Source organism: Arctopsyche grandis, chromosome 7, assembly GCF_051622035.1.
Source record: "Arctopsyche grandis isolate Sample6627 chromosome 7, ASM5162203v2, whole genome shotgun sequence".
Classification (NCBI taxonomy): Eukaryota; Metazoa; Arthropoda; class Insecta; order Trichoptera; family Hydropsychidae; genus Arctopsyche; species Arctopsyche grandis.
This window is the reverse complement of record NC_135361.1, coordinates 6,345,950-6,358,751: the sequence shown is the minus strand read 5'-3', so window position 1 is coordinate 6,358,751 and position 12,802 is coordinate 6,345,950. Positions and strand designations below refer to the sequence as shown.

The 12,802-nt window shown below is 35.7% G+C and overlaps 1 protein-coding gene across 4 annotated transcripts in view; it reads left to right on the top strand.

Moving 5' to 3' along the window:
• Spn (protein phosphatase 1 regulatory subunit spinophilin) overlaps positions 1-12,802 on the top strand; it is a 60,473-nt gene that overhangs the window by 45,675 nt on the left and 1,996 nt on the right. Inside the window, exons 5-22 of one of the 4 annotated variants that reach the window (XM_077434043.1) lie at positions 672-692; positions 805-1,234; positions 1,302-1,396; positions 1,470-1,648; positions 1,727-1,863; positions 1,938-2,089; positions 2,161-2,380; positions 2,746-2,799; positions 2,888-3,073; positions 3,157-3,312; positions 3,396-3,507; positions 6,114-6,406; positions 6,489-6,586; positions 6,658-6,715; positions 6,789-6,888; positions 7,025-7,204; positions 7,451-7,611; positions 9,626-9,882. In XM_077434043.1, the coding sequence (XP_077290169.1) occupies positions 672-692; positions 805-1,234; positions 1,302-1,396; positions 1,470-1,648; positions 1,727-1,863; positions 1,938-2,089; positions 2,161-2,380; positions 2,746-2,799; positions 2,888-3,073; positions 3,157-3,312; positions 3,396-3,507; positions 6,114-6,406; positions 6,489-6,586; positions 6,658-6,715; positions 6,789-6,888; positions 7,025-7,204; positions 7,451-7,611; positions 9,626-9,882 (2,889 nt within the window). Of the gene's footprint in view, positions 1-671; positions 693-804; positions 1,235-1,301; positions 1,397-1,469; positions 1,649-1,726; positions 1,864-1,937; positions 2,090-2,160; positions 2,381-2,745; positions 2,800-2,887; positions 3,074-3,156; positions 3,313-3,395; positions 3,508-6,113; positions 6,407-6,488; positions 6,587-6,657; positions 6,716-6,788; positions 6,889-7,024; positions 7,205-7,450; positions 7,612-9,625; positions 10,107-12,802 lie in introns of those variants that run through there. The other 3 variants (XM_077434044.1, XM_077434045.1, XM_077434046.1) reach the window with 3 other exon arrangements.

The following is a 12,802-nucleotide window of genomic DNA, read 5'->3' as shown; positions in this document are numbered from 1 at the left end:
GGATTACATTCCAACTGGTCAAAATATATAACAACTGAAAATACAGTTCAACTATAAGTTGGTACCAGTTTAGATGGAGAGGTTAGGTTTTCGTTAAAATGTCACTCGATTAGCAAATTGAGTTGGAAAGTCACTTTTTTGTTGAACACATTCTTAGAGTTATCGTAATACGATACTCATTACCTTTATTCGTAATACCTAATATTAACGCATTATTGAATTTTAAAACATTCGTTAAAACACCAGAGCTGTCAAAACTCAACTGTTATATTATAACTGGTGCACATTGTTGAAAGTGTATTTGCGCTTGTATTGATACAATTTACTAGTTGTATGTAGAGTTTTGTATTGCTTGTAGATATATAATTTAAAGTGTATTTAAAACGCCAAGTGGAATGTATTACAACTGAAAATATACTTCAACTGTAACATATACAAATTGTTCATAATTCCTGGTCTTATATACAGCAGGCTTAAAAAGTAAATATGTTTAAACATAATAATTTAGTGGCAACGTCAACAATAGTGTGTTTATAGCTTTTGCAGAACTATGTCCAAATGTATATATAATTTATTTTATTTATTGTGTTATCATTGCATGTATATTATTCATCTTCTTTGCTACACGGAATGTTCACCAATCAACGTCAAAAAACCTTTTCACCTAATAGCATTTTGGAAAAAAAAATAAGGTCAGTCTTCTTCTCACAATAATAATAATGTATTCTACATCACATTGTCTTTATATATGTACATATTTCACCGTGTGTACAAATCAATTTAAATGATTATTTTCCATTTTAGGCAAGAGGCTATACTCTCCGACGAGCAAGCGCAAGAAATCGTACGACTGCTTTCGCCCAAAGCCGATGATTCCCCGAAGTCCGCCCAACCGGCCGAACAAAATCAAACGCATCTGACGAACGGCACAAACAATTCCGGACTAGTAGACAGCATGATATCGATGAATGACAGTTACCAGTCGATGTTGTCTTACGACAGCGGTCCAACGATCAACGACAGCTATGCGTCTCTCATTAACGAGTCGGGACTGCAGAGCGACAGGCTCGCAGACACGCTCGCCGATTCCATGGAAGTGTCCACGGGAAGCCTTCAAGGAGTCGGCGAGCCGGAGACTGATCAGTCGTCTTATTTGTGCCCACCGCAACCGATCAAAGTCATCGGAGAACAGGACGGAGTGCACTTCTTCGAAGACGGGCACTTTTGGACAGAAGTATGTTCATCAATATTTATATGTATATTAATTTTATATACATATTAATGTTTGTTTTATTGTATAGATACCGGGCTTGCCACCAGAATGTGAAGACACAGACGACGATGACGATTATTACCCACCTGTGTTTGTCAAGAAGAGTTCCAAAGTGTCTTTCAGGTAGTGTTTTATATTTGTTATAACTGTTTCGGTTTGTCAGAATTGGTTTTCATTATGTTATGTACGTTTATAGCACGGCTCCTATGAGAATGTTTTCAACTCATTCCGTTATGGAATACGATAGACGTAACGAAGACGTAGATCCAGTTGCAGCTTCCGCCGAGTACGAACTTGAAAAGCGAGTCGAAAAAATGCTTGTTTTTCCTGTAAGATTACTCAAAGGACCTGATGGTTTAGGTCTTTCTATTATAGGTAGTTATTTTCGTGTGTTTTGTTTGTTATTTATATATAATTATATCATTTCATATTGATTATTTTTTGGTAAATTAGGTATGGGTGTCGGTGCCGATGCCGGTTTAGAAAAACTAGGCATTTTCGTGAAGACGATAAACGATAACGGTGCCGCAGCTCGTGACGGCCGAATACACGTCAATGATCAGATCATCGAAGTAGACGGCAAGAGTTTGGTCGGTAGATTCGGTTCACTTTTATCAATACTCTTCTTAGATTTTGGATTCTAATATGAATGTATCATTTGCAGGTTGGCGTTACGCAAGCTTACGCTGCTTCCGTTCTTCGGAACACGTCAGGCTTAGTAAACTTCCAAATCGGAAGAGAGAAAGATCCTCAGAATAGTGAGGTTGCTCAACTTATCAAACAGAGCCTGCAAGCCGACCGGGAACGAGAAGAGCGGTATGAAATTCTTCCGTCACATGAAGATATCAGTATGATTCGGTTGATTAAACATCATATTTCATTTATAGTAATCAACGGGCAATCGATGAGAGACAGCGGCGTCAATCTGAAGATTCCACTCAACCGGTTTCTTCAGGGAATTCGTCGACGTCTGAGCCGCCGCCTCCTCCTCCCGTAATGGCGACTTCTCCGCCTCCTTCGATTAACACGTCTCCAGCGCCGATCATTTCCTCTCAGCATTCACAAGATAAAGACGATGTGGAGTCTCTTAGAAGTCTATTACAAGAGGTATTGAAACCGCAGTTTATCTTACATGATGTTTTTACGTTGCATGTTTGATGTGGGCTATTTTTTGTTTTGTTTCTGTTGATTGTTTCGATTTACATGATGGATTCTAATATCGGGATTTATCGAATGCCGAGAGGGTATTGTATTCTCGTCTGAAAAATAATGTTTTATTGTTTTTTTTATGTATATCGTAATTGTATTTTATAATGTACTAACAAAAGTTTGATGTTTTTTTTTGTATTATCTCATTTGTATTTTTTTATTTAACATTGTAGCTTATTATAGTTGTTTTGCATTTTTGTGTGATTATTTTTTGTTTTTTAATGCATGTTAAGTATTGTTTTTGTGTTTTGTTGCTTTTCCAGACTCAGTCACAGTTGATTTCTTCCGAATCATGTGTATCGCAACTAAAGCAAAAGGTAAATTATTTTACCATAAAGCAAGAAAATAAATACTCGTTGATTCAATTCTATTTTGGCTCACAGTAACTTTTTGTATATTTTTCAGCTGATGGAATTGGAATCGAACGGTGCTGAGAATGAAGAGTTTTCCGAGAAGTTAAGGCAATCGGGACTCAAACTCAGAGAGACTGAGCGAAATCTTAAAACATCCCAACGAGAAGCACAATCGTACAAGGATATGCTTCAGCAGTCGCAAGAACAGTATTCTAATCTCGATAGCAAATATAATAAAGTGGGTATTGACTACATTGTTGTAAACGTATATATGTATATAATGTACATATAAAAACTGACATTCTCCTTGTGTAAATTCAGGCAAAAAAGTTATTGAGGGATTTTCGACAGAGAGAAATTGAAATGTTGCATAGAGAAGAATTCTATCAACAGGTTTTACAAGAAAAGGATACGGAGTATAATTCGCTAGTGAAAACTTTGAAAGATCGAATCATTCGGCTCGAAGTACTCTTACTGGTAATTTTTTTTTTAATCTAAATTAGATTTTTCTATATAATTTGAATGTAAATTTATGTTAAATGATTTGTATTTGTAAAAAGGAAACGCAAAAGAAAGCCGGTGTCCCGGTGATGTTGCCGTACGAACCCAGTGCTAAACAAGTCACCCCGCAAATGACGAGGCGACCACCACCCGAACCTTTTCAGCGTCTCGGTAATTTTTAACTGTTGGTTTTTGTGTTTTTATTTTTTTTATTGTTATATTTTATCGTACATTAAGTTCCATCTTTCATACAAAATGTCTCATACATACGAGTGGTGTCTTGCATTAACCGTTTGCCCGCGGCCGTCTTCTATGGAAGCTTTGGTCGACAAGTCTGTAGCGTGGCTGTCTTCCATAGAATTTCTGAACTTTGCACGGGATTTTGAGCCTTATATGCGCCTATTTCAACTGTTTTAAGGTTCAAAATTGGTTGAATATATTACTGAGAGTTGAATGCCATCTATTCAATTTGCTTAAAATGAATATATACCAGTCAAAATTAGTTTTTTGTGGATCCATACTGAAACCTCATTTATGTGACGTCACGTCTTCATACAATTATGAAGAATAATTATTCGATAATTATGTATTTTATTGTTTAAAATAATACTTTAAGTGTTAATTAACATATCTGGTTACTTGAGTAAATATCAAAATCTGTATTTAAGGTCGAAAACTCGATTGCCAAATTCGCGAAAAAGGTGCCGCGCTGCGTACAGGGCTTGTTCGCTATATTTATTGCCGCGGGCAAAGGGTTAAAGGTTTATTATTAAGATGTGTACATTTCGTTCGTTCACTATACTACATATGTAGTTTGTACATATACGAACCAATCTGGCCATTGTTAGTATAGAAAAAAAAAACAAATTAACAAACGAACTACATAGTTTGTTCATGCACAATCTGTGTATAAATTTGAGTACTTTTAATCGTTTGTCCTATCCTCTATGTACATAGCCAGCAGTATAGCTCAGTCGTTAAGCTTCTGCCTAATACCGAGAGGCACCGGGTTCGATCCCATGAGCTGACCTCGATTGAAAAGAATTTTTCTGAGTATATCTGTAGTGCTGCTGGTCAGACCTGAATATTTGTGACTACAGGTCGATCGTTTCCTATCAGAGTTTGCTAATTTTCTCTGATTTCATTGTTGAAACGGTTCCCGATTAAAAATTGACTAAAATCCTTCCTACCTACTATGTCACCACTATTTGAGTATGATTAATGTACAATAAAATTTATGTACAATTCATAGATGTCTCGTTAATTTGCGAGTTTTCAGTGTCTCGTAATTCAGCGACTTGTAAAAAAAAATGCTGTATTGTTTGTAATTGGCCAGGAAGGCGCATTGCGGTTTACCTGTAAGACCTTCCTGGTATAAAATGTAATAAAATAAAATATATATGCTTACCCTGGGTTACAATATTTTTAATATTAACGGAAATGAGAATTATAGCAACGTTGTAATGTGGCTTCTATAAGATTTCCCTTTCAAATACTTGGCGTTTTGATATCTCAAAGGTTTTGATAGCTAAAGGTTTCATACGACATCTGGTGAGTTTATTTGAAGATAACTTTTGACTGTTATCTTCAAATATTAGTCCACGCTGCACTTTAACCAGCAGCGTTGACTAGTGGTTAGCATATTATGCTTTCGAGCACAGTAGTCACGGTTCAATACCCACTGTTGGCCAGACCTGGTTTGTGACTCCAGGTCGATTGTTTCCTATCAGAATTTGCACATATTTATCTGATTATCATTGAAATGGTTCAAAAAAATTGAGTTTTCAGCAATCTCAAATTTCGCTGTCTATAAAATGCTGCAAATTTACAAATGTAACCATAGATGTCTCTGTGGATGCTAATTGATATGTATTTACTTTGTACAATACTAATAATACTTGTTTCAAATGTACAATGTTTCTGGCCAGGAAGGCGCATTGGGTTTACCTGTTAGGCCTTCCTGGAATGTATATGTGTAAAAATAAATAAAATAAAATCAGTTGGTTTATAGAGATTCCAAAGATACACCAGTTTTATAGGTAAAACAAATTCTACAATGAAAACCCAGGAAATACGCTATTGTGGATGGTTGTACACAAGACACTTGCTGAATAGAATATTAAATAGGTTTTCGTCGTATAGCATAACATAATATGTTTGCTATCTTCTTCTTCTCAATGCCATTGCTGCATCCGGATGCTGGCGACCACCTCAAGATATCCGCATCGGTCTTCAGCAGCACGGTACAGCTCTTCGGCGCTCATATCAGTCCACATGCGCATGTTTCGAAGCCAAGACAACTTTTTCCCGCCAATCCATTATTTACCTTCTATCTTCCCCATGGTTATCAAACGGAAAAATTCGTATTTTGGACCCCTTATCATGTGTCCAAGGTACTCCATCTTTCTCCGCTTGATGACAAGCAAGTTCTCTGCCTCTCCCTATCATGCCAAGGACAGCTGCATTTGATATTTTTTTGGTCCACGGGATCTTCAGCATAGACCCACATCTCAAAAACTTCGATGCGGCTGATCATCCTGGTCTTCAGAGTCCACGTTTCACATCCATGTAGTAACACTGTCCAGACGTAGCTCTTTGCGAATCTCAAACGCCGCCTTCATTTTGATAAATGCTGTTCTATAGTAAAAAAATGTTTGTTGAGACAAATATGTAGCATTGTGTTGTTGTTTTAATATATTTTTTATTAATTTATTTCGTCAATTTATGATGGCATGTTTATATATTCTTTATGTAACGTGCGTTGATTGTTGGTGCAGATTCGTGGATATCGGATGGAGACTTGTCGTCGGAAGGATCTCCTCAAGAGAAGACAGCGACCGTGGAACGCAGAACGGTCGTAGCCAACGCTACGGCCACCACTGTGACTCCGTCACCTTCCACCACTGAACTGATCGCTGCTGAACCGGAGCCGGCGGAAAACGGTGCCGCCAGGGAATTGGATCTAGCCATACCCCAGACGGCACTGTTGGACACGTCAGCCCAAAGAACTAGAGGAGATCTTGCACGACAACGCCACCATTCGCCACACTCGCTTTCGAATGCGAGCTCTGTTAGTTACATGACAAACAATCAAACTAATAAATATGACTAATTAAACCAGTTGAATGATTCATATGTATTGTTCACTTCAGTACGACGGATTAGACGAAAGTTACAACGATTCCAACGACGACTCTTTGAGTGAATCCACGTCTGCGTCTAACGAACACCAATTAAATTCTATCAACAGGTATAATATACTATAATGTGTTTTGTAATGTTATATATATTGTATAATTTAAATCATTGGTGATATTTCAGAGAGGAAAATCCCGAATCTACTTTGTCAAGTTTGACCGGAGATGAACTTGGTCAACCGGTATGTGTTTTGCAATGATTTTGAATACGCTGCTATCGTATAGAATGTAGTAATATTAGAATGTGTGTTTCAGCAATATTCAGAAGTGTTCAAAAGAACTAGCGGTGAATACCAAGTGAAGGACGACACATACTCGACCGTGACTCATCATCAGTTCGCTGGTCCCTTAGCAGGTATTATAATCGTTCTGTCGTTTGTCCAATCATTTGTTTTTGTATTAAAAAAAAACGCTTTTTCATTTTCTACTAAAATTTTCTATTAAACGGTGTGTTTAGTTGACTTGTTTGCATTCATGCTTCCGATCAATAGGTCCTCCAGCGTCGTTGGCCGAACAACTGAAACAAGTTCTGGCCGAAAGGGAAAAGCGTCTCGCTGGCGACATTCCCTCCGTAACACAATACGCTTCTAATCTACCTCCTAACCCAGTAGTTCTCACCCAAAATTTAGTCGAAGAAATAAGACAAGCGGTAAATGAAGCGAATGCAAGAGGTATATTTATCGTTTTCCTCTTATTTATACTCTTTATAATGTACATATATATATTTATATAGTAGAATTAAAACCTCTTACAGTCGTCTAATTCTGTCTTGATTTCATTCCTATTGTATTCGTAGTACTGTATAGCATAATATTTTCACTGTGAGTGTAGTTCAATGTTGGCATCACTTTGTTTCGGTGTTTTGAAAATTTACACTCGTCACATTTGTCATATGGGGAAATGCGTGCATGTTTCAGTTAAAAAAGTTGGACCCGGTGTAGCTGTAGGTGGTGAAATGCCCTGGCAACCGCTCGGAGTCCCCGGTACGGATTCGCCGTCTCTCTCACCGCTATCTGCTTCCACCACGTCTTTCAGTCCACATCATACAACTCCGATAATACATTGGACTAAGCAACAAGTAAGCGTCATTTGACTTGTATTTGTTTTGTGTACATACATATATAAAAATTCACTTATCCATTCCCTTATTGCATTCCTTTCCTAATGTCTTTCTACTTCAGAACGTTTATTTCTTCCATACTCTTTGTCTCATCCATAGAACTTGTCGCAGTCTGAAATTGAAATCTCTAAATAAATATATAACATAGCACTTTACCTTTCCTTTCCATTATCCTATTTAGGTCTGAGCTCCACCACTTTATTTATTTCAATACAGATAGAAAGCCATTGTTTCTAAACCTTCTAATTGTAAGAAATGAACATCGAATAATCTTTGGGGCAATTGTTCCGATCCCTGTCCTAAGTCTGGTAAGAATGCATGGTGCCACTTTAGTATGCGGTCTACCTTCACATATCTACTTTAGTATGCGATCTACCTTCACGTTTTTACTTTAATATGCAGTCTCACCATCTCAGTTCTCGCTTGTGACAGTGAGATTGAATAATACCGACCCTAAAAACCCAATCTTGAATGAATAGGGCCAACCCTAACTTAACACAACCTAACCTTACCCTTAAATAAATAGGTGTTGGCTGCTAAGATATGTTTTTTTTTTTGTGAAAATATTGATGAAATAAAACTTAAAAAAAACATATCTTAGCAATCAACACCTATTTATTTAAGGGTCAGGTTAGGTTAGGTTAAATTAGGGTTGGCCCTATTAATTTAAGATTAGGTTGTTAGGGTCGGTATTTACTTCGCTGCTGACGATATTTTGATAGAAATGCTTCGACAACATTATGGGGCGGCAGGAAAAAACAAAAATTATAATAAATAGGTCATTGCTACGATACAAATAAAAAAAAGTCTACTGTGATTCAAGGGTAGATCGCATGCTAAGGTAGACCGCATACTAAAGTAGCACCAAATACACTTAAAATGTGGCACAGGACGTCTACGTGGACTTTCAGGTCGAAAACACACTGAGAGGCACGCGGCACGTCTGTGGCGGAAACTAATTAAGTATGGCGATAGTCATACCACAATTTTACAACACCATGACGCCTAAAGCCACAAGAAAAATGCACCATCTTACGTATTGTTGGGTAGGGGTGGGTTCAGGATCCAAATGAAAGGTCAAAGTCGCTTCACAGCATTTATTCAACGATCCCAGAAGTCCACATGGAACCACTACTCACTCCAGAATAATCTGATCTACGGTGTGTACCTCCTTATCAAGGACACAGCACAGCTTCCCCGATTCATTCTAGGCACATAAAGGTCTATTGTCTGTGAGCACTCCAGCGTATCCTTTGCACTTACCGAGTCCCATTAGCCTAATCTGGGTTATTTATTGTTCACCCACGAATTCACTTAAACAGTGAATATTAATACTCTCTCATGTTCCCACGTTACAATATTAATTGATTATGTTGGCTACTTAGAGAAATGGCTTTAGGCGTCATATTGTTGTCAAGTGACATTCTGTCCACAGACAATCCTAAATAATTTTAGCATCAGTCGTATTTGATGCTTGGTGCTCGACGTATGTCCGATAAAAACTTCTCTGTTTGTTTATATTACTCGCAAGATGGGCAAGTGCATCGATAAAAATTGCACAATGCATTCAAAAACACACAATAAACAACATGGGTTACTTTTCATAAGTGTATTCCGTGCGTTGTAGCGTATTTATAGAGACGTACCTCGTAATATTGACAGAAATTATTTATTCGTAAGGGCCCTTCTATTATTATTACATTTCTCTGTGGCTACTACTGTTACTGTCACATACATACGTTCTGTGCCAGTATGAACGGACCTCTATGTATCCCTTAAAAAGCACCAAATGTTTTTCACCAGCACTGGACTTTCGACTCATCCAATTAAAATATCCTAGCTAAGTTGATTGATGTATCACTTAGCCTATCCGACTCTGACGTCTTCTCAAAGAAATCCTATCTTGCACCTTCACAATCGTAGCGACCTTTCAATGAGGGTTATCCTTTATATCTCGTATGTGAAATTGTAGGTGTGGCAGTGGATTGTCGCCCAAGGTCAGGGTATGGAGCGATACGCTAGTGCTTTTGCTTCGCGAGGAGTCGACGGCGCGCTCCTCATCACAATCACGTCCCGTGATTTGAAATTGCTGGGTGTGACCGGCGACGACAAGCAACGTCTCAAACGGAAATTGAAAGAGTTGCGAACGATGGCCGAGAAGGAGAGGCGGCTCCAAGACAAGCACGACAAGATGCTGAAGAAGGCCGAGAAACGTAACATGAAAAAGAAGTAATAAACCTCGTATTAATAAATTAAAAATAATTAAAAAAAATTCAGTGTTGTTTGATAAAAATTGATTTCTTATTGTGAAATCGTTTTAATTTTGATTTTTCCCAATGCACGGATACTGTTCCTTATCAATATTAGATTCACATCAATTTATTCGGCAATTTGGTAAAAAAAAATATTTAAGGATTCCATTTATTGTTCATGTTTATTAAAATGATCTTTTTGATTTTGCGACATTTTATTACGGTTGTTGTTGTTAGTTGGAAACTAGTTCTCGTCGTTCGTATCGATGATGGTCATTCTTATCGTTTACGTGTTTAATATTATTCAGGCGTGTCTGTGAATGATTAAAGGCTGTAAAATATTAAACCGTTCATTTTCACCGCACAAACAAACGCTTACTTCATTTCTTTCTTATACTATACACTGTCTTCGGTGCCGGTTTTAGGGGGGGGCTGGATCGGGGGTTCCCGAGGGCGCCGCACGATGCGCCAAAGGTGCTCTAAATTTTAAAATTAGAGCGCCAAAAGTCATACAAAATTTTAGATCAGAGCGCTAAAGGCTAAATTGTTTTCTAAGAGTGTTTAGAACAAATTGCCCGAAGGTAAGGCCGGCACTGACTGTCTTATCTTGTTCTTTGATATATTACATACAACAAACGATACCCAGCGACAAGCCATCGCCGCCGAAATGGGTATTAGATTTAAATAAACGAATACTCGTCTATTTTATATTACGCCTCTGTACTCCGCAATAGTAAAATATTAACAAATTAATTCATAGTGAAAATATACAAATAAATACACGTTAAAATCAAATGTATCTTAGCAATTGTCAATTTTTTACTGTTTGTTTATTATTATTAATCCTTGATAAATATATGGGACTCGAGACGTTGTAAAAATCCTTGCCATAAATATTATATATATATCGATGTTATTATTATTGGTTGTGTGTATGTGTGTGTGTGTGTGTGTGTTTTTGAATTGATTATTCGAAGCCTTCAGCTAGAATATATCGTATAGCCTTTTTGGATTCTTTGATGACGTAATGATAACAAGATCAGTTGCACCAAAAAGTTTATATACATTTATATATATATATATATATATATATATATATATATATATATATATATATATATATATATATATATATATATATATATATATATATATATATATATATATATATATATTAATCGTATATAATACATGCGTATACAATATGGTATAATTTTGGATGAAATTTCTATAAATATGTACGTATAGAAAGGTTGAATCTCACTTTGAAGTATTTCTAATCAATATACATATGTATTTGTAAGCGTGTTCACACCTCTACGATTAGCATTTATTTTTAAATATGTAAAAGTAAGGTACTACTCGGAATTAGGAACACCAATCATCAATAAGTATTTGTACAAATTATGAATGTAATTTTTAAGTAGTTTTTACAATTATTGTAATTGTGTAATATTTGAATGTAAATGTCATGCATTTCATGTTGCCGAGGCAAACTTAATAGAATGTGATATTCAGATACTTATATGTATGTTGTTTGTTTTTCACTTGATGGCTACGTATGAATTATTAGAATATGAATAGTGTTTTATATATAATATATTATATATTATACATAGTTCAGTAGTTTAACGTTTATCACAAATTATATTTTATTGTGTGTGTGTGTGTGTGTGAATCCACAAAGAAGTTTGCCGTTGTTTTATTTTTGTATGTATTACGAAGAAAATAATAATAATAAAATGATTCGATTGATTCGCACTCGTAATGATGATGATAATATGAAACCCAGATAAATGCCAAACAAAGACAGTCTGATAAAGCGTATTTGTTATTTTTCAGCTATTTTTATTAATCTTATTGTCTACGTATTGTATAAAAATTATAATAATATCAATAATAGTTTCATTGTATGTAGTCGGTAAGACGTAGGAAAAACACCTAATTTTACGAATTATTCTTACGGTGTAAATAATATTAACAATTTTACCAAAACTTACGTATCTAATATGTGATTAAGTATGTATTTAATTATTTTTTGTGTGAGAAATGTCTAAAAATGTCGACTGCCTTGTTATAGCAGCTTGTCGTGTACCGTATAAAATTAATTAAAAGGAGATTCTTAATGAATTTTTACGATTATTATGATATATATATATATATATACATAAATTCTTATGTCCTATATAAAAATACAATAAGGCATACTAAGTGTCATTCCTTTATTAGAATATATACGAGGGGGGCTTTATCAAATTTTTGCTCTGATTTGGCCTACGTAAAAGAAAAGTCTTGTGATCTTTGTAAACCTTAACGAATAAGCCTATTGTATATTACATTATAATTTATTAATTGTGTATTTCATCGCATTTGAAAGTGTATAAATATATTTTCATACTCATAGCTAAGATTGTATTAAAATTGATAGAAGGAAGAAGAAAAAAAAAAGAACATTTTTTTAAAACGTACTTCATTCATGTTGTTTTTTTTTTTTCAAATATAATAATATTTATTTATTTATTAACGTGTGTTTTTTATACGTGCACAAAAAGTGGTTTTTGGTACTGAAGCGGGATGCCGAAAGATCACTCTCATCTCTCGTTTTGTTTGTTTCCTTGTTAAGTTTTCAAAAAAAAATTGTGGTTGTGGCTATTTGCAGGTACTATGTCTGCGAATTAGAGGCTATTTGCAGGTACTATATCTGTGACAGGCGCAAAGCCTTCTGCGCATGCGCGTAAAATTATAGTCCGATTGTAATTTCCTACATTTAATGTACGCTAGACTTGTTTAATCAATCTTTCATTATACATGAGGCAAATAAATTTTGCACGTTATTATAATAGATTTATATCATCTAGCTGGTTCGTGGCTTGTACTTGTATGTAGGTATTATACGT